This window comes from Apteryx mantelli, chromosome 1 (genome assembly GCF_036417845.1).
Source record: "Apteryx mantelli isolate bAptMan1 chromosome 1, bAptMan1.hap1, whole genome shotgun sequence".
NCBI lineage: Eukaryota > Metazoa > Chordata > Aves > Apterygiformes > Apterygidae > Apteryx > Apteryx mantelli.
Window position 1 is genome coordinate 129,916,712 of NC_089978.1, and position 20,541 is coordinate 129,937,252.

Consider the following 20,541-nt stretch of genomic DNA (forward strand, 5'->3'; position numbering starts at 1 on the left):
TTAAGACTGTTCCTCATTGCTATATGTGTTCACATACAAAATTAAGGTACGGTCTAGCTTCTGCATCCCTGGAAGAATCTACAGATGACTGCAGAAGTAGAAGATCATGCCATCAAAGATACCACTTAAGTGAAATCTGATAAACAAAGAAGGAGGCAATTTTAAAAATGGCTTTGTCCAAGCTTCAGCAGCTACAGCACTGAGCATTTTGATTTCAGAACTGAGAAAGCTCAGGACCCCCATCTTTAGGATTTCCAAAGGATCCTTCAGCAAAAGCCAGGCAAACAAATAATGGGCACTCCCAATGTGTCTTTGAGAAACAAACCAACCTATTGACTATTCTCAGATTTTCATGCAACACTAAAACTTCTCAAGTTGGACTAGGTTCCTTCTGCTACAGGTTTCCCCACTGAGAGCTGGAGCTGTTACAGGCAGAGACCCAGCGCTGGCAACAATAGCTGCCACGTGTTCCCACTTTCTCAGAATGCCAACACAAATCTTTGTTTTCTTCTCAGGAATAATACAGCTGCTTCCTTTGTGTTTCTAATCCACACCCTTTCTCCTGTTCTCTGTTGGAGATCAACAATTTTTAACCAAATATTTATTTTTTTAAAAGGCATTTTCAAAAGCTGTGGTTGGCTTTTGAGAAAGTGCTCCCTGTCTGAATACTCAGTAAATGGAAGCCATATGTCTCTGTTTCTTTTTTGTCTATTTTGTTGTGTGCACATTTGGCAAGTTATTTTTTCCCCTTAACTATCACATCTCAGGCTTTATTAAACCAAGCTGCTATTCTGTTATTTTGGAGATTTTTTTTCCAAGCAACTGACTACTGACATTTTAACAGCTATACAGGAAATGTGATATTAAGTCATTCTTTTCTCAGAATGTTTCTTCACTTTCTGGTGAGTAAAGAGCTGCTTCTGGGGTAGCAATTCCAATATTTCTAAAGATAAAAAGAGGAGGAAAGCTGGAACTCCAAAAAAAAGTGTGAGATGAGGGTCAGGAACTGGATAGAGACAAATAGTAGGAGCAGAAGGTTACAGTGGGACAGTTGGGATCAATAGGCACTATACAAACACGTGCATGTGGTAGAAAGGAACAGCACAAAGCACCATACCTGCTTCCCCCCAACTCTTTAAAACATCAATCATCAAAGACAGTGTCTTATTATCAATACCATTACAGGCATACCTCGGAGATATTGCGGGTTCGGTTCCAGACCACCACAATAAAGCAAGTACTGCAATAAAGCGAATCACACGAATTTTTTGGTTTCCCAGTGCATATAAGTTATGTTTACACTGTACTGTAGTCTATTAAGTGTGCAATAGCATTATGTCTAAAAAAACAATCTACATACCTTAATTAAAAAGTAATTTATTGCTAAAACATGCTAACCATCATTTGAGCCTTCAGCGAGTCATAATCTTTTTGCTGAGGGAGGGTCTTGCCTCGATGTTGATGGCTGCTGACTGATCAGGGTGGTGGTTGCTGAAGGTTGGGGTGGCTGTGGCAATTTTGCAAAATGCGACAGCCATGAAATTTGCCACATCGATTGACTCTTCCTTTCACAAAGGATTTCTCTGTAGCATGCGATGCTGTTTAATAGCATTTTACCCACAATAGGAGTTCTTTCAAAACTGGAGTCAGTCCTCTCAAATCCTGCTGCTCCTTTATCAACTAAGTTTATGTAATATTCTAAATCCTTTGTTGTCATTTCAGCAGGGTTCACAGCATCTTCACCAGGAATAGATTCCATCTCAAGAAACCACTTTCTTTCTTATCCATAAGAAGCAACTCCTCATCCGTTAAAGTTTTATCATGAGATTGCAGCAATTCAGTCACATCTTCAGTCTCCACTTCTAATTCTATTCTCTTGCTATTTCCACCACATCTGCAGTTACTTCCTCCACTGAAGTCCTGAACCCCTCAAAGTCATCCATGAGGGTTGGAATCAACTTCTTCCAAACTCCTGTTAACGTTGATATTTTGACCTCCTCCCATGAATCACGAATGTTCTTAATGGCACCTAGAATGGTGAATCTTTTCCTGAGGTGTTCAATTTACTTTGCCCAGATCCATCAGAGGAATCACCATCTAGGGCAGCTATAGCCTTATGAAATGTATTTCTTAAATAATAAGACTTGAAAGTCAAAATTACTCCTTGATCCGTGGGCTGTAGAATGGATGTTGTGTTAGCAGGCATGAAAGCAACATTAATCTCGTTGTACATCTCCATCAGAGCTCAGGTGCATTGTCAATGAGCAGTAATATTTTGAAAGGAATCTTTTTTTCCGAGCAGTAGGTCTCAACAGTGGGCTTAAAATATTCAGTAAACCATGTTGTAAACATATGTGCTGTCATCCAGGCTTTGTTGTTCCATTTATAGGGCACAGGCAGAGTAGATTTAGCATAATTCTTAAGGGCCCTAGGATTTTCAGAATGGTAAATGAGCAGTGGCTTCAACTTAAAGTCAGCAGCTGCATTAGTCCCTAACAAGAGAATCAGCCTGTCCTTTGAAGCTTTGAAGCCAGGCATTGACTTCTCCTCTCTAGCTATGAAAGTCCTAGATGGCATCTTCTTCCGATAGAAGGCTGTTTCGTCTACACTGAAAATCTGTTGTTTAGTGTAGCCACCTTCATCAGTTCTCTTAGCTAGATCTTCTGGATAACTTGCTGCAGCTTCTACATCAGCCCCTGCAGCCTCGCCTTGCACTTCTACGTTATGGAGACAGCTTCTTTCCTTAAAACTCATGAACCAACCTCTTCTAGCTTCAAACTTTTCTTCTGCAGCTTCCTCACCTCTCTCAGCCTTCACAGAATTGAAGAGAGTTCGGGCCTTGCTCTGGATGAAGCTTTGGCTTAAGGGAATGTTGTGACTGGTTTGATCTATCCAGACCACTGAAACTTTCTCCATATCAGCAAGAAGGCTGTTTTGCTTTCTTATCATTCATGTGTTCACTGGAGTAGCACTTTGAATTTCCTTCAAGAACTTTTCCTTTGCATTCACAGCTTGGCTAACTGTTTGGCACAAGAGGCTGAGCTTTCAGCCTGTCTCGGCTTGTGACGTGCCTTCCTCACTAAGCTTAATCATTTCTAGCTTTTGATTTAAAGTGAGAGACGTGCGACTCTTCCTTTCACTTGAACACTTAGAGGCCATTGCAGGGTTATTAATTGCCCTAATTCCGATATTGTTGCATCTCAGGGAATAGGGAGGCCCGAGGAGAGGGAGAGAGATGGGGGAACGGCCAGTCGGTGGAGCAGTCAGAACACACACAATGTTTATCGATTAAGTTTGCTGTCTTATAGGGGCGCGGTTCATGCCACCCCAAAACAATTACAATAGTAACATCAAAGATCACTGATCACAGATCACCGTAACAGATATAATAATAATGAAAAAGTTTGAAATATTGTGAGAATTACCAAAATGTGACACAGAGACATGAAGTGAGCACATGCTGTTGGAAAAACGGTGTCAATAGACTTGCTCGCTGCAGGGTTGCCACAACCCTTCAATTTGTAAAAAACGCAGTATCTGTGAAGCGCAATAAAGCGAAGCACAATAAAATGAAGTATGCCTGTATTGCCTTGTTTCCTTCCCCTAAATGCCAATTTCCTTCTTTCTTTCTGTAATTAATTCATATGAAATATTAAAAAGGAAAGCTTTTTAAGTAGGAAATGAATTTGTTTCTTTTTACAAGCCTTGATGTCATTTTTGAACTGTTGGCTCAATTTAGGTTTATTTTACAATCTGTTTCTGGCCAATTTCAATTTCAGATGAACTCTTGGCTCCAGTGAAGCAAAATTCCCTCTAATTTCAGTGGAATCAAAATTTTGATCCAGGTTCTCATGCGCTACCGCACAGCTACAATGACTGTAGACAGTAACGCATCAGCCAAAAACACAGAACATGAGCCGGTGGACCCCAAGAATCTGGAATTTCAAGTGAATCCCATATGGAGCTTTGAGCATGGCAGATTTGCAGTATCGACTCCATTGGCACCAGTGAAATAAGAAAAAACAGACAAAAGGAACATGCTGTTCCAGGAACACTGGAATTAGCAAGACCTGCTTTACCACGGCTACGTGTCCTAGGTCCTAATGTCTCATCCCTCAGACAACCTTCAAAACTCTTGGCCAATTTCAGTCAATGTGACACCAGCCAGCTGGCACACATGTGGCTCCAAACCAGCCTGCAAACATGAAGCCTTTTACCCATCCCATGGGTAAGGGATGTGGGAGGAGACTGGTGGCTGCTAGCAAGAATTTCGAGGGGCAGGAGCTCCAGCTGGGGCAACGTCACAGCGGCTATGAGGGGTGCCAAAGTTAGCTGAGTGGAGGACTGCCAAGGTAGAAACACAGGCAAAGAGCATAACTGTACAAACTTTGTTTCCTTAGGAAGCCAAGATACCCCCAATATCTGTAAGGTTTAGATATAATAAAAGCTCAACTGAGCAAATCACAAAACTAGCTAACCTCAACCTGGCAATATTTATTTCAAATGAAAGAAAGAAAACAAAATGGACAGCAAAGCTATGGAAAATGTTGATCTGGGACAGAGAAATGTGGAGCATGATTAACCTTAGCTCTCATCTGTACTGCAAGTAAAAATCAAGCTGATTTTGAAGTTTCTGGGGGAGAATAGCTATATGTCTTTTCTCATTATTTTGGGGAGAAATTCAAAGCTTCAGATTTTTCAAGAATATTTTTCTTTTTTTAAACATCATTGTTCATTTTTGAGCTACTAACTAGTTACAGGCCTGCTATGTACAATGAATAAGATATTCGTTCCTGGTTACACTAGCACATTTTCTCTGCAAAAACATCTCAGAGGATACAATACAAAAATTGTTCATTCACTGTTGGTAAGACACTGGTCATCCTGGAGGGAGTAAGCAATGAGAATCTATGGCTTTAGTTAGGATGTCAAAGGGAGCTACAACCTGTGGTGGGCACAATTGAGTCAACTTTCAAGGCATACAACAGGTAAAGGCAATTTTGTAGTGCTACCATGGCCACTGGTGTTTCAGCAATGACAGCAGGAACACACTTGTCTTTACAATTAATGGTTATTTGTAATGTCTCAAGGGTTAGGATACTTGGTGGCGGGTCTAGGTTCTCACTGTGTTTGGAGCTGACAAAATATTGTCCCTACTCCACTGTCTTATAGTCCAGGCTAAGACATGGGACAGCAGACTGAGAGATGAGCAGACAGACAAAGAAATAACAAGGAAAAATCTTCTACATTACTGGTCTGAATCTAGAACTCCAGTTATACACTATCAGCTGATACAGCTCTAAAAAGAGACCACTGGAGCTAAGATGATTTATATCAGCAAGGATTTGGATTATCAGATCAAGATCCCTCCTGCCAGCCATAGTAAAGTATTCAATGTATTTTATGCCATTCTTTCTCCTCCAAAATGCATAAGCATTTTTGAAGTATTCTGTTTTTGTCTCCTGTCTGCACCTGCAAAGTAAGCACCAAAATAATTCCAGAAAAACCTCATGATTTATGCACTAATAAGGCTGAGATCCAACCTATATAATGGAACCAAAGCCTGTACTGTGTAATAAAATTCCAGCCAGGCCTGGAGTTAGGAAAACAGAAGTTAAGAGGCATCAGAACACTATGGGGAGGCCATAAAAATGTTAGATGGGGAGTGACAGGAACTTCCTTGGTAAACTATGAAACACCAGGTGCAATTTCCTGCAATTTACAAGTGTGGGCAAAAACAAACTAGCACAGAAAACCTAGAAGGATTGTCACTGATACTACTGTGTGCCTGAAATTCTAGAATTATTTTGCTGGCAGGAAATTACCAACTGCTGTAACACCAGAAGGGGGGCAGCAAGATCTACTGTGCTTGAGATCCCCAAGATGATTCCCTGTTCTCTCAGCTTATTTTCCCCATCAAACTGATCTGCTGTCACTTCCGTCCTAGCACATTGGCCCTGTCTCTCCTAGCCCCTGTAGTAACCTGAATTTCTCTCCTCCTTCCTATCTTTTCTTCTCCCCCCCTGCCCCCAGTAAAATGATCTTTTTTCTCCCTCTCAGAAAACTCATACTCCCATGTTATCTCACTATTCTTTGCAACAGCATGCCAAATTCATTGTCATTTTCCCACTGGGGCTATGTCCTGAAAAAGACAAAGTGGTCTGTGCTTGTTCTTACCTACTGCAGATTCCCTGGAATTGAAAACATTGCAGCATTAGCACTCGGAAAGATCCTCTGAATTCTGGGCTCCGCACCCACAAAACAGGGAAGCAAACAGAGACTGGCATCTGACTCCAAGTCACAGACTGGCATCTGACTCCAAGATCCTTATTGTCTTGCTAGCAGAGGAAAAAATAGCTTCAGCTCACTTCGAACTGTTCTGCTTCCAGCAACTCCCAAAGGGGCAGGAAGGACGGAAACACCAAGGGAAGACAGGCCCCCACTAGGGCTCTGTTGACCTCCCAAACCAGCCCAGCACTGATTTCCCAGCAACTCGCAGCAACCACAACCCTGTATTCTGGCAGGGAATAAACTTCAGAGGAGAAATGCAGAAAGAGGTCTGGAAAGACTAAAAGGAATCACAGCACCATACAGATTGGTCACTCTGGGCTCCCCTCTGTAGTCACTGGAAGAAAACTGACATTTTTATTTGTCAATTCATCTGATGAATTTTGGACATCTACTTTAGGATGAGCTGGAGTGTGTCCTAGAAGCGCCTGTTTCTCCTCACTAATGACAAAGGGAGTCCAAGGTGACTCACTCCATTGGAAACATCTACATTTGGTCAGATGAACTCCACTCAGGCTCACTGATTCAGGGCTGAGGCTGGTGACTGGCAGAAGCTGCCGTCACCTCATGTCTGACTTCAGGCTCCTCTAAAATAAGCTAGTGTGCCTTGCTCCACTTCTATGCAGAGACCCTTCTCACAGTACCAATGTCTAAATCATAATTTTTCCCTATCACTGTCCTCAGTAATGACGACAAGGGCTGAGTGGATGGTGGAAAACACCCTCTTCCTCAGCTGTAGGTAGATGTGGATCTTTCAGAGTCAAGACTGGGGCTCACGGGCACAGCCATGTTCACACACGGGAAGCCTGGCTGGCTTCTGCTGCCTTAGTGGGTGAAGGATTTTGCCTTGCAGTGCTTTACCAGTCACTAGCACAAAGCTGTTTAATTTCAGGGGAGTGGGCAGAAAGAAGGGGAACAGCTAATCCATCACATAGAGTTAATCATAAATATTAAATGGTTAAATCTCAGCAAAAACAAATACATCTTTATACCACTCTGAAACAATGCACAGTCATTCTGAATCTTTGTAAGCAAGAAGCTCTACAAAGGCAATGCGTAATGGAGAAAATCTACACTCTGTGGTCCTTTTCACCAACTAATGCCAATCAGTTTGAAAGAAAACTGTAGGATTTGGCCTTTAGCTGCTATACATTGACTTTGAGCTTGTGATTAGGGCTGGGCAGTAAATAAGAATTCCTCTTTGTGAAAATTTGCTGCTGAAGTTTCCAAATTTGTTTTTGTTTTGCACAGGAATGTCAAAGCCCTTTTGATTTTTTTTTCTTGAAATAAACATTAAAACAAGGGAGATCCCACGTCCTTTGAACAGCCAAAAACTGGGAATGTGAAGAAATTCTAGTCAATGTGCAGGTGTCCCAGGATCTGAGCAAAAATGAGAACTTGAGTCCTCCATACCTCAGCTGAATGCTTTAGTTATTGGGTAGTCTGTGGCAATGTTATAGCTCTTTCTTGTCCCAGTTTTGACCAGAAAGAACAGCCATCCTCTGCCTTCTCCTAGTTGAAAAAGTTATTCTCTTAGCTTGAGTTGGAGAGGCCTAAGTCTTTATTGCCAAAATTTTTAAGTCCCATGCTTAACATCTTTGTGCCTTTGTGCCTGTGACTCTGATGAGATAAGTAAGGACTACAGGAATTTCTCCACTGACACTAATGTCTGAGAAGGGCCTAAGGATATAGCCCTAAAAGAACAAGAATACAAGATAATGCTGGGAACGGGGCAGCCACCAGATCCCCTTACGGCTCCTGGAACAAGTTACTGAACATACTGGAATGATTAAACATTCCATTTATAAAAACCTAGAGGATAATAATACAGTAAAGGAAAAATACCCAATGTACTTTTGGCAAGCACATATGTCACCTCAATCTAATTTTCTTTTTTTTTTAATAGGATATCTGGCACAGTGGTTTAAGTGGGAGCAGTATATGTGATGATGTAACAAATCTTGACTTCCAAAAGGCTTGACAGTCTCCTACACAAGCTAAGAAAATATGGTGGGTGTTAAATCACCATTAGGATGCTTCGAAGAGCTGCTATCAGTGGGTCACTACCCACTAGGGATGGAGATCTTTGTGGGTTGCTACCGCAGTCTGGTTTTGTGCCCTGATCTTTTCAATACTTTAATATCTCCATGATGGAGTAAAAAGAAGGCATGTAACTTTTGTTGATGGCATCAAGCCGGGAGCAGTTGCAAGTGCTTTGGAGACCAGGATCAGAATTCAAAATGCTCTTGGTAAACTGCAGAACTGGTCTCTATGGAGAAATCAAATAGATGGAATCCAACAATAGCGAGTATAAAACACTACACACAGAAAGGAGGAAAAAACCCCAAATCAATGCTCAAATACAAAAGTGGGGAATGAACACCAAGTCAGCTGTGCTGCAGATCAGTACCTGAGAGCTAGAGAGCAGCAAAGAGACTAAGTAAGAGAAAGCAATGAGGTGCTCTTATAAAAAAAAAGAAAAAAAGAAAAAAAGAAAAAAGGTATATCTCATCTCATTCTGGAGCTTGTTAACTGAAGCATATGCAAAACACAGCAGGTACTTATCTGACTTTTGTCTGCACTGCTGAGTCCTCAAGTTAAACTTGTGTTCAATTTTGGACAGTATATTTAAGGAAAGGTGTGGACAAATCAGAGAGCAGTGAAACAAATACGACACAATGGTTGGAAAATATAACTTGCAAGAACAACTTGGTGAACCTTGGCCTGTTAAGCTGGAGTAGAGAGGTCTAGGACACCATGGGAAAACGCACCTCATGGTAATGGGCTCCTAATAGGTAAAAGGTAGTTATGAGGAAGTGGAGGATCAATTAAACACCATTTGCCTCTCAGAAGGACCAGAAATAATTGGTAGTAAAATCAATTTTGGTCATATGTTAATAAATGCTTTCCAAATGCAAAGCAAGTGAAATAATGGCCATGCACTGGCTACACAGGCAGCAGAATCTCTTCAAAAATACCTTATAGGTACAGACACCATAGAGTTGATATTGTCTCAGCTCATGAGGAAGGACTAGATAACCTCTTGTGGGTCCTTCCAGCTCTTTGCTCTTCTGCTTAGACACCAACAGAAATGTCTTGGGTAGCAAATAGAAAGTGTCACCAGTAGCTGTTATAACCCAACTGAGGCATTACAAATGCTTTGGGTGAGGTAACAACTGAGAGCTTTCTCTTTCTATGTTCACCTCAATGCAGAGAGTACGGTACTGGCATCTGGTGGTGAGTGAGTTGGGTTGAGACAGCTGCCTCCAGTTCAGCCCTCACTGGAAGCAGTGCTGGCCACTTGGGTCAGAGAGACAGAATCTATTGCAGTGTGTACCTACTTCTACCAGTAGAGTCGTGTTTGAGTTTGAAAGGGAAGGAAAACTTGTGAAGTACTGGATAATCTTATGGCAATACTAACAAAAAGGCTTTCTCCACTTTTAGCTAGCTAGGAGGTTGTGGCCCTTCTTAAGTGTTCTTTCGCTATCCCTCTTTTAGACCTCTGCAATATGCTCCAGCTGAGAGTTATCCTATCAGTTAACACAGACACTTAAGAGGAGCTGGCTGAGCAGCCTGCTGCACAGAGACTGGTGCTGGCAGACAAGGCAGAACTGGCTCTACCCTTGAAAGTACTAAATGACATGGGCAGGTCTATGAGGAGTGACCTCTCTCTTCCTGTGACTTATTGCTGCAGCTCTGGCCAGTTGCTTTCACAGAGCAGAGCTCATCCCAGAGAAGGCTGATATTCTAGAGGGAGGCAGGGATCTGCTACTGGAATCCAACTCCATTAACCTGCAACAATCTAAACTCAGTGAATCTTTAGGATGCAGCAAAGTCCATCTATTTCAGCTGGCAATTTGGACATGGGAGGGGACTTTTCTCGTTACAGTGGCTACCGCACCACCCAAGTATCTGCCTACCTCTCAGTCTCTGTTACAGTTATTCTACTGGTGTCTTGGGATAATAAGGATGTTTTTTCACAGAGACTATATAAATGGGGGAGCTGAACTGGGGGAAATTAAGGACCTGTCTTTGGTATACAGCGCAGTGGGGAGCAGAGATATCCATGAGAGCACTAACTGAGCAGAACTGAAAGTATGGGCACAGAGCTAAGGCAGCTTATTGCCTCCACACTTGAGCAAGTATCATGGTGGGATGTTTCAGTGACACATACAGGCATCACCAGTGTGCTCAAAGCTAGCAAGGAGATCTCTTACCCTGGGCTTGTTTCAGTTTCCCTGGGCCTATTCAGAGAGAAACACTAGGAGTCATGCTAGGGATCCTCCTGTCCCAGGTTACTGTGTAAATCATTTGACCACCCTGCTATTTAACTTTTCAAGAACTGTATTTTGTTTCATTTATTTATTTTTAATTAGCTGTTAGGGATGTCTAGAGTTTCACACAGCCAATGGTTTTAAATATACGCACACAGTAACAAGAAAAGTAAATAAATCACATTAAATAAATAAAACCAAACAGCTTAGCACAACTCAATATTGAAAATCCTTACACATGGTACTAGCAGCACCCTATTAATCAGGCAGACAACCTGCAAATCTGAGAATAATAATAATCGATATAAGAAAATGCTACTGAGAGAGAAAAGGGATAATCTGCAACATTTACTAGTTTTCAATAAATTAGTTTTATTAGTTAAGATTATTTAAAATGAATTATTTATTAGATTTAAATTAATAAAAACATGTTTTAAAATGGTGAGTTTAACTCTTCCAAATTGTAAGGAATTTTTAATTTATATTTTACTTAAAAAATAGACCAAACTTACTGTTACAAAAAACAAAACTAAAAGTCTCACCTAATCACAGAACTCTGGAAGCCGGGGCTTTAAAAGTAGGCACAATATTGTGTGGGTCTTACAGTAAAACTGTGGCAGGTATTAAACAAACATTATCCAGAGATGCATTGTCAACTGGCAGCCTGAGTTTAGATGTGCCAAAACCTGAATGTTCTCATCCTCAGAGAGATGACCATAGTTCAGAGCTGGACACCCACACATTTGGGTGAAAGCTAAGATAGAGAACTCAATTTTGCTGCTTAGATCTATATCTAATAAGCACAAATAAAATTAATAATACATTGTGTGGCTCTAAAATTCATTTGTAGCTATATTTTCCTCGACAGGTAAATAGAAATTGTGTGCTGTTGGATTTCACCAGCAATAAACCATCTACAGCTGGTTAGCTATGTGCAGCTCTAGCAAGCAGTGAGGTAGGGTACAGCTCCTGGGCTCTGTGAGTGCATTTTGCGTCGGGCCTGTCCCAGCAAACACTCAAACAAGCCTGGAGACCTGCTCTGCATGCTGGAGTGCACTGTTCTTCCCATGGCTGGAGGAGGATTTTCTGTGCAAAGACAAATTTGGAGCCCTATGTCTCACTACACTCACATGTAAAGCATCACCTCTGAACATAGACCCAGACCTTACCTTGCAGATAAACACTTAGTGTGCTAGTTAGCTCTGAGCTTGGCAAGTAATACCAGCAAGAGGAAGAGTGCATTCATGCATGCACGCATGCTTTTACGTCTAGAGCAATTCAAACATTTGCGGTGGGAAATAAAATCCGTAACATTTTGGGTTACTAGAAAAATCAGGAGAAATAACAAACTTCTCTCTGAATGATAACACAGAAGCTGAACAGACCTATAATATATATCAAGCACATTTGTATATATATATATATTTAATCTGCTCCATAAATATTATATGTAAATAGGCAGATAGAGAGAATTTTGTGACGATTAAAAAAAAAAAAAAGTAAACTCTCTTGTTTGGTATTCTGGTCTGGACAAGATGAAACAAGTAAACCTCCTAATGCCCTTAACAGTAATTGGTGAACTCTGCTAATGTGTTTGCTCTCTATTAAACCATGAAAGCAGGCAGACAGATTGGACAACGCTAGTCCAAACTGCCAGGTTTCCACTTCCCTATAACACACACAGGAGGAGAATAGCTAAAAAAGGTGAAGGCAACATAAGGTCTGTGGCAGATACCTTAGGTACCAGGTTTCACACAGGCTTGGTGACCCTGCAAACCAATGACCTAGCACAGAAAAACATCTAGGAAAATTAATTTTCCAGCCTTGCAAAGAATTGACAAAGGAAGGCCAAAAAACACAGCACAGTATCTTGTTGATAGAAGAAAAAAGGAAGGAGACCTGAGAAAGGAGGAGGCAAAGAAACCAGAGAGCTGTCTGGGAAGAGATTAGGCGAGCAAGATGTTCTGACAAGTGCCATTACAAACAAATGCTTTTCTCTCAGCGCCAGCATAACCAGAGCCAGGACCAGGTCTGCACTGGTCTAGAACATGCCTTGGCATCACCAGCGTTTCCTGCTCCCTGACTGCCTTGGAAAGGACAGACCGACAGCAGCTTAACGCTATGCCATGTCATAGTGGAAGGGCACAGGCCTGTTGGCTTCTGCTGTAAACTATTGCTCACCCTTGGTTACTATTGCAAGGTCCACAGGCTACTGACTCAGTGGTTTCTCTACTCTCTCCTCTAGCCTTCTTCCAAAAAGGTACAAATCACTCCACCCACTGCTTCTTTCACTCTTTGCTCTCTTTCCAGGCATGCTCCTTACCTTGTACGATCAAGTAAACCTGGGAAGTCTTGGGGTGATGCAGTGTCTGCACTGAGCATGTATAGGATCCCTCATCGTAGACATCCACTTTCTGGATCCGCAGGCTGTATTCCAGTGGGTTTCTTTTCTCCAGCTCTACTCGAGGGTCCAGGGACCACTTGTCCTCTCCAGCAAAAATGATGCCAGAACGGTTTAACCAGGCTACCTTGGAGCTTCTGTCTTCTACATAACACCTGGAGAGGGTGAGAAAAGCAAGTGGGAGATTAGCAAACATCTCTATCATCTCCATTTTGTCCCTTCCCTTTTACCTCTTTGCTCAAGAACTCCACAGCACACTCCTGCCTTGCCAGTGAACCACAGCACCTTCTCACCATCACTGGCCCATGGCCACATATTTTGCAATGATTCTTTAAAGGGCTTCATGAATATTTGGGATTTGGGGCAGAGATCCTGACTCCTGTTCTCTCCTTGTTTTGTCTGTGGCCCACACCTGTGCCAAAAATGACATTGGGAAGGCCACAAAAGTTTGCGTCCTGGTCACCAAATCCCTTCTAGCTCTGTCAATAGAAAAGATAAGATCGATTTTTTCCCATGCCTTCCCCTCACCTTCATAACTTAAGTACACAAGAGGGTTATATTCCCAGTCACCTGCCAGCCAGGAGGGTAAAAGTTCAGGGCTCTGGCTTTGTCAGCTCAGGGCGCAGCTGCTCCATCCCTCATTTTCAGTGGCACAAGGGGAATTAAGGTGTAGCCACCCCCTCTGCCACCTTGACAAAAAATGTCTTTATGGAAAGCCATTCTGGGTCCCCATCCAGAAATACCTTGCCCACAGCACACCTACCCTTGCTGATGCACATCTGTCTACTTGTGCAGGCAAGTGCAGATTTTATGCTGAAAGCAAAAGGTTGCAGGGATGTCACTCCCATCCCTGTGACACATGCAGCATGCTGTGAACATCACAGGTGAGATGGGAGAGGATGAACGGCAGCTCAGCATGGCAGGCAGAGGAGTGGCAGCAGGATCAACACCTTGCATAGCCCCATCGCCAGCCATTGCCAACAGCTGCAAGGGGGAGGACAGACTAACACTACTGCCACCGCATGACAAAGATTTTGCTCTTTGACAGAAAGGGGAGAAGGTGCTGCAAAGACAAATGCATTTTTGGTGCAGGCACCTGCTCTGTACTACTTTCCAATCCAGAACATGGTTTGCACAGAAGAGATGGAAAGAAGCAAATGAGGAGGCACTTGCTGCTCATTCTCTGCTGTGTCTCATTTGAGAGGTCCAGTGCTGAACAAGATATGGGTACACAACTCCTCTCTCACCCTGGCAGCTGTACCTACCAGGACTAAGCTTAGACAGGCTGATAGGGTTTGCCCTGCAGCAGCCCATGCCATGTTTGTTCGGCAGATAAATGAAGAAGTTCAGTTTCCAGAGCTGTTGCTCATTCACCTCTCAGAGCTCTGCCCACTGCCTCCAGGAATCCAAATAACCCACCTCTCCCCAGCACTATTCACACACATGTTGTATTCGTGAGATAAAAGAGAGAGGATAAAGATTACAGCTTAAAGATAAAGCAAATATTTGACAGTAGGCTTTCATACAGCCTCTTAGCACAGGTCAGACATTTTCCAAGTTCCTCTGGTTGAATGCAGTTCATTCACGCTGCGCTGCAGCTGCCATCCCATGAACCATGACCTGTCCAGCACAGCCTGCACCTCTCACCTCCTCCCTAGCAAATATGCCCATGGAAGCTGTCTGAGCTGTTCTGGGGTTACTTGTGGGCAGGAGAAAAGCCAAGCTGTGTGGGAGTAGATGGGAGGCACACCATGCTGCTGGCCAAGCTAGAAGCAGGTCTCTCTGATTTAACAAACATTTGCTTTAGAGAGCAGCCCCAAAGACCCCAGGCAGCACAACTGCCTGCCAGCCAAGCGAGGCTAGTGTGGGTTCACTCCTCAAGTCAGAACTCATTCTTCCAGCCAGATAAGCATTTGCCCTAAGGTGAGTTTACAGCTGTGATTTATTTTTTGTTTTTAAAAAGCTGTTCTTCAGAAAAAGAAAGGGGCAGGGGAATCAGTGAGCAGCCATTTATGTACAGAAAGCAGCTCCATGGCTTCGGCTCCTGGGGCACCTGGCAGTGTCGGTTCAGGACAGGAATCACCAGCAAGGGGGCAGAAAGCAGTGACCCCAGGAGGGCACTGCGCCCAAGAGTTGGGAGTGCACTGGCTGTCTAGGGACACCCAGACTGTCCCCAGTGCCCTCTGCCTTGGGATCACCAGGCTTCTCACACACATTTCTAGGGACACCCAGACTGTCCCCAGTGCCCTCTGCCTTGGGATCACCAGGCTTCTCACACACATTTCTATGTAGACTTGTAACAGCACAGAGAATCAAACGGTTCGATCTTTTTTAAAGGTACTTAAAACCCCTCTCCACACATTTTGAATTTATGAAAATCTTGAGGGGGATGGTGGTGAGCAGCTAAGCAGATTAACAGCTGAAGCTGAAGTCAGTGGGAGCTGAAGTTTCTTAGTCACTTCTGAAAATCCCCTGGCATACCTATCAGTGCTGCTGGGCACCAGCTAGCTGAGTATCATAGCTCCACCGCACTGCACCAACACAGCCATGCTCTTCTCTGGACCTACATTAGCGTTACTACACGACACAGCGCAGCAGTCTGTGCTTCTGCCCCACAGCCGGCAGTCATGCCCCTCTGCTTGGAGCTAGACACACGATTTCTGTGGCACGCCTTGTGACATTGCACAGTGATGCCCTTGCAACTTCCCTCGGGTCGGTAACAGCTCAGCAGTCTTGCTGGAGCAAGACTCGGCCTCCCGCTCCCAAGGGGACACTCACCCGGGGACCCTTGCTCCCTCCACAAACAGAACTGCGCCTCTGTGCCTACATCGGGCAACTTCTGACTTTGCCTGTCAGCCTGGATTACCACAGACAAAACATTCATCATTGTAATTTCCCTAAAGCCATTTCCCCACAGGGCCTTGATCAGACACCAAACCGTGGCACAGGAAAATAAACGCTACCATCCATTTGCAACAAATGGGGAATCTAGCTGGGCTTTTGCCTGTCATTAACTAGTGGCCTTCCTCTTCAGCTGAGAGGAGAAGGAAAAGCATTACCTCAAGAAATGCTGTCCCATGGAAGATGAAAAGCGTGCCGTAGCCTGTCTTATGCTGATTACTCCTGGAGGTCATCCCCAGGACATTGGTCAATAGCTACAATCAGACAACCTTGCAAGTGTCCCTGAAATAAGTTAGCAGGTACTATCAAAATAAAGTGAGAGGGAGAGAGAAGGAGAGGGAGAGAAGGGAAATTGGAAGAGCAAGTGAAATGGATTTGAGCTGCTCTGTACAGCCTATCTGTTCCTCTAAAACTGTCAGAGAAAATCAATGTACAAATGTGGAAATTCCAAGCCCTGACGCGCTCTGAACATACCTCAAAGTGGATGATGTATCTCAGTATGTCCATCTGTATACCCGCACCCTCTTAGTCTGCCAGCAATGCCATCCAGCCTTATGTATCACTCTTTAATAAGGATTTATGATTTTCACAGCTGTAATAAGTGCTAATTCAATACTAATAGAATATTAAATAGCATGTTAACTGACATTTTAACTGCAATGCAATAGCACCATGGCATCTGCAAGATATCAAATGACTCTTACCATTCACTAATAATCAATAATCAAGTTCACAGAGATAGTCAAATGCTTTTCATTAGGCTTATTGAAAGCATTGCTACCAGTGTCAGTGAATGCTAATAAAGTATTTGTGATCCATTCATTTGGCTTTTCCTTATGGTTTCAGGTCTAACTTCTTTACATCTGTTGATACAGCTAACGAGAGGACCAACAAGTGGTGATGGTCATACCATGGATGTGAATCACTGCAGAGACTCCAGAACAATGACTTCAGTTCACTGCTGACATGAGCAACAATTTAAACCAAAGACACATAAGGAAAAAAAATCTTACTGCCATGCGCCTTTAGCCTCCTTTGCCCTCTCATGAACAAACATAGTGAAGTTTGGCAGCTTTAAGATACTTAGTTACTGCATCATTTTTAAGCTGCTATGGATGTGTTTCCAGTTCTTACACAGTGGTTAAGTCACATAAGAACCAGCCAGGAGATGGTAACTGGAAACTAGAATTGGAGAAATAAACCTAGGAAAATCTCACACCCTTCTCTCTGCCTCAGTTTTCCCACATGCAAAATGCAAAAAATGATCCTGAGACATTTCACAGGAGAAAGGGGAAGGAATGATGCTTTCGCAACATGATCTTCAGCAAGAACTATCACCTCTAATGTGAGTGAGGAGTGCTACAGAAAAAGCTAAATACATCAGGCAAAGAAAATCCTACCCAGCTCACTTTCTCCAGAGGAAAGTCTGCTCCTTTGTTACTGACTGCAGATATTTATTTGCACAGCCAGGACCAGTTCCATATTGCAGCACTGTTAGGAAAGTAATTAACGCTCAACAGCGAAAGATCCTTCCGTGTGGAGGTCCACGCCTCAGGACAAATAGTCATTGTGTTACAACGGCCCACTCCAACACTTGAGTCACTGGATGCTGATGTCATGTTAAAATGGTGCCGTGCCCTAGACTGAGGCATATTGTTACTCCGCTGCGCCTGAAGCAAAGCCCAGCACCAGCATGCCCCGCAAGAATTTAACAAAGTCGCTACAACTGATGCTGGAACGCTTTTGTCCATATAAAATCCTGATTTCATCATAGGCCTATCTATCCATGCAACTTCTCCTTTCCCCCGCCTCACCAATTTCTACTGACAACGGAGAAAGTGAACCAAGGAAAGGAGAGCGAGGCTTCTGCACCCACAACAGGGCAGGCATGGCCCCTGCTGACAGGAGCATCCTGATCTGAGGAAGGCAACCTCCAGCAGTTTCCTCTCACAGTGAATCCCAAGCCTGGTGGTTTTCCCGCCTCTCTGCATTGCTCCCTTCCCCCTGCCTTCGTGCTCAACTCCTCGCCTCAGCACTGGTGTTTGCTGCTTCTCCTCCCGCCGAGACAGTGGCGTGCAGTGCATTATTTTCCCAGCATGTTGTTGTAGCGCTTGCAGCAGTTTATGTTGTTCCTGTCACTTCAGCAGCTCTCGCCCCTAAGCTTCCCGCTCTCCTTTCCCTCCAGCAGGCAGGCGGGCACACTGGCGAGAAGTGGCATTTGGCTGGAAAGCCACAACAGGCTACCAGGGCTGAATTCATCACCTGCCAGGTGGGAACTGCGACCAAAGCCTGTCCTGCCCTTTCCTGGGAGGACATCCGAGCTGAGGCAAGGAGGAGGCGGGGAGGCAGCCCTGGGGTACACCAGAAGGCTCCCTGCCCATCTTCGAAAAAGTGCTTGAGCAGTTATGGTCTTGGGCTAAAAAGATGGAGTGGGTTTTTTTTATTGCCTTCCGGGCGGGGGGAGTCTCTTCAGCATAAGCTCAATACAGTGTTTGTAAGGGGGTGGATGATATTTAGAGCTTACAGTGATAAAGAGGCAGGAAAGAATCCCTGCAGGACCTGGTGAAGTTGCTGTTTAAATGATTACTTTAACACTACAGGTATTTTACAGCATTATCAATCATGTATTGGGTTGCCTTGAACCCGGGATAATTGTTTTTTTATTATTATTTTATTATTATTATTATTATTGTTGCAATTCTAAATAAATAAATAAATTATTTTACAGCAGATTCAATCCTACAGTTCTCAGCTACAGTCCTGCTTGTGAGAAGACTTGAGCTGCTAGGTTTAAATGAAATACAGCATGCTGCTTTACCAGAAAACCACATCTCTTACCTCATCTGTGGAAAAAATAAATAAATAGTGTGGGCTTGGACTGCATTTTCCAGCTTCTTTTTCCAAAGGACATTTGTAGAGATAGCTCGGTGTCATAATTCCCACACTCCCCTTTAATCATCTTTTCCTGTTAACCCTTTGATCGCCTCTTCTATAAGACATTCTGTGTCCAAAACTCAGCAGCCTGATGAACATGCAATTAAGCACTTGCAACCCAACCTACAGAGGCTTGTTGAGCCCAGCAAAATGAAGGCTGAGAGGGGGATATGATTGCTTTCTGTGAACATGCTGGAGGATAAACACCAGGGAGAGAGAAGAGCTATTTAAGCTAAAGTTCCTTCCTGTTCCTTCCTTGCAGAGGAACATGATCTCCCTCAGTCAGAGGATGGTTTTCTTTATGTTAAAATGACTCTGTAACTATGGATTTTTGCTTGTACAGAAAAAAAACATAAATCACACCCCAAATTACAGTAATTGTTAAGCTGGTACTCCCCCGGGGGGGATGTAACTATATCAGAATAAGAGGACTTACACTGGCATGATTTATTGCTTTTCTCATTTTCCGGAGATAAGTACACCTGAGTAAACAACATCAGCCAACAAGCCATTCAAGGGGAGGTACCTTATTAATATCAATATGTTTAAAATGTCGAAGTACAAAAAAGACCTCAGACTGAGGCCTATCACCACAGCACTGGGTTTGCCTAGATACCACCAGATCTAACAAAAAACCTCAGTTTATTTACATCATAGTCAGGAAACCCTTGCACACACTGTGATGCTGTATCTGGAGTGACCATCTCTAATTACACGTTCCCCATCAGAAGAGACTCACTCCATGTGTGCATGCAGAGGGGGTGTGGGGCCACCAGGGAGAACAGCTGTCTGCCTATTGCTTGCAGAGCTGCCAAATGCCCTGACAGCTTGTGCCTGGTTCTTGCACGGAGATCAGACAGGAGGATGAGGTTGCTGAGGAAACAGACCATGAGCTTCCGCTTCCCTTTTGGGTTAGCCGAGGACTCCTCAATGTCCCTTTTCAGCCCAGCCAGAAAACTGGCTCTGATCTTGATCCAGAATGATTAGGTGATGCTAATCAGCTACTGATCACACTGCCTTAGCAAAATGTCTACTGATCACACTGCCCTAGCGAAATGTCCAACCAAGAGCAGATGGCTCACTACACTGTCTGCATCATGGGTGCCTGCATCACTGCACTGTCAGAAGGGGAAGCACAGGGAATAGCAGAGATGATGCAGGATGGCAATGGGGAACATTGCCAGATTATTTGTCTTTTGATTACACTGCACCTACCCTAAGGACCCTGGACTTTTGCCATCATTAAAGACACAGGCTGACATTTAAAAAGCACCTGCAGTTGCTTAGAAACTGAGGTTCACTGAAAGGCAAAAGTAATTAGTTTCTTATATGACCTGGATATTGGCTTTTATGCTGAATTCTTGGACCTGAGACCAAGCAGTCACTGAAGAGTCCCTGTAGCATCGTGATTTTTTCTGGTAGGGGATACTCCAAGAATGGTAATAAGAGCACTAATAAGGTACCATACAGACTATCACTCTATTTATTTTCCTTCACAAAATTCAGTGCTGGAGGTCACCTATTTCTTCTGTTAAAACTCCCATTGCCTTGTAGATAACTTTCACTGGTCACCACTAAGTAATTCCAGAAAAGCTACTTTCAAACCTTCTCCTTGGATTTTTTCTAAAAAAAAAAAAAAAAAAGTATTTCAGAGACATGGTCTCCTCTGACAGGAGGGGAGGGAGGGTTTGGCTGGAAAGCTCACGTGACTCTGTATCTGTAATTATCCAGCCACAGAGGCAA

At 43.4% G+C, this 20,541-nt stretch overlaps 1 protein-coding gene across 3 annotated transcripts in view; it reads right to left on the reverse strand.

Annotated features, from left to right (window-relative positions):
- Nucleotides 1-20,541, reverse strand: part of LSAMP (limbic system associated membrane protein) — a 325,690-nt gene that overhangs the window by 161,564 nt on the left and 143,585 nt on the right. For 2 of the 3 annotated variants that reach the window (XM_013950181.2, XM_067301987.1), the window contains exon 2: nucleotides 12,886-13,118. In XM_013950181.2, coding sequence (XP_013805635.1) covers nucleotides 12,886-13,118 — 233 coding nt within the window. Of the gene's footprint in view, nucleotides 1-12,885; nucleotides 13,119-18,702; nucleotides 18,750-20,541 lie in introns of those variants that run through there. The other variant, XM_067301979.1, reaches the window with a different exon arrangement.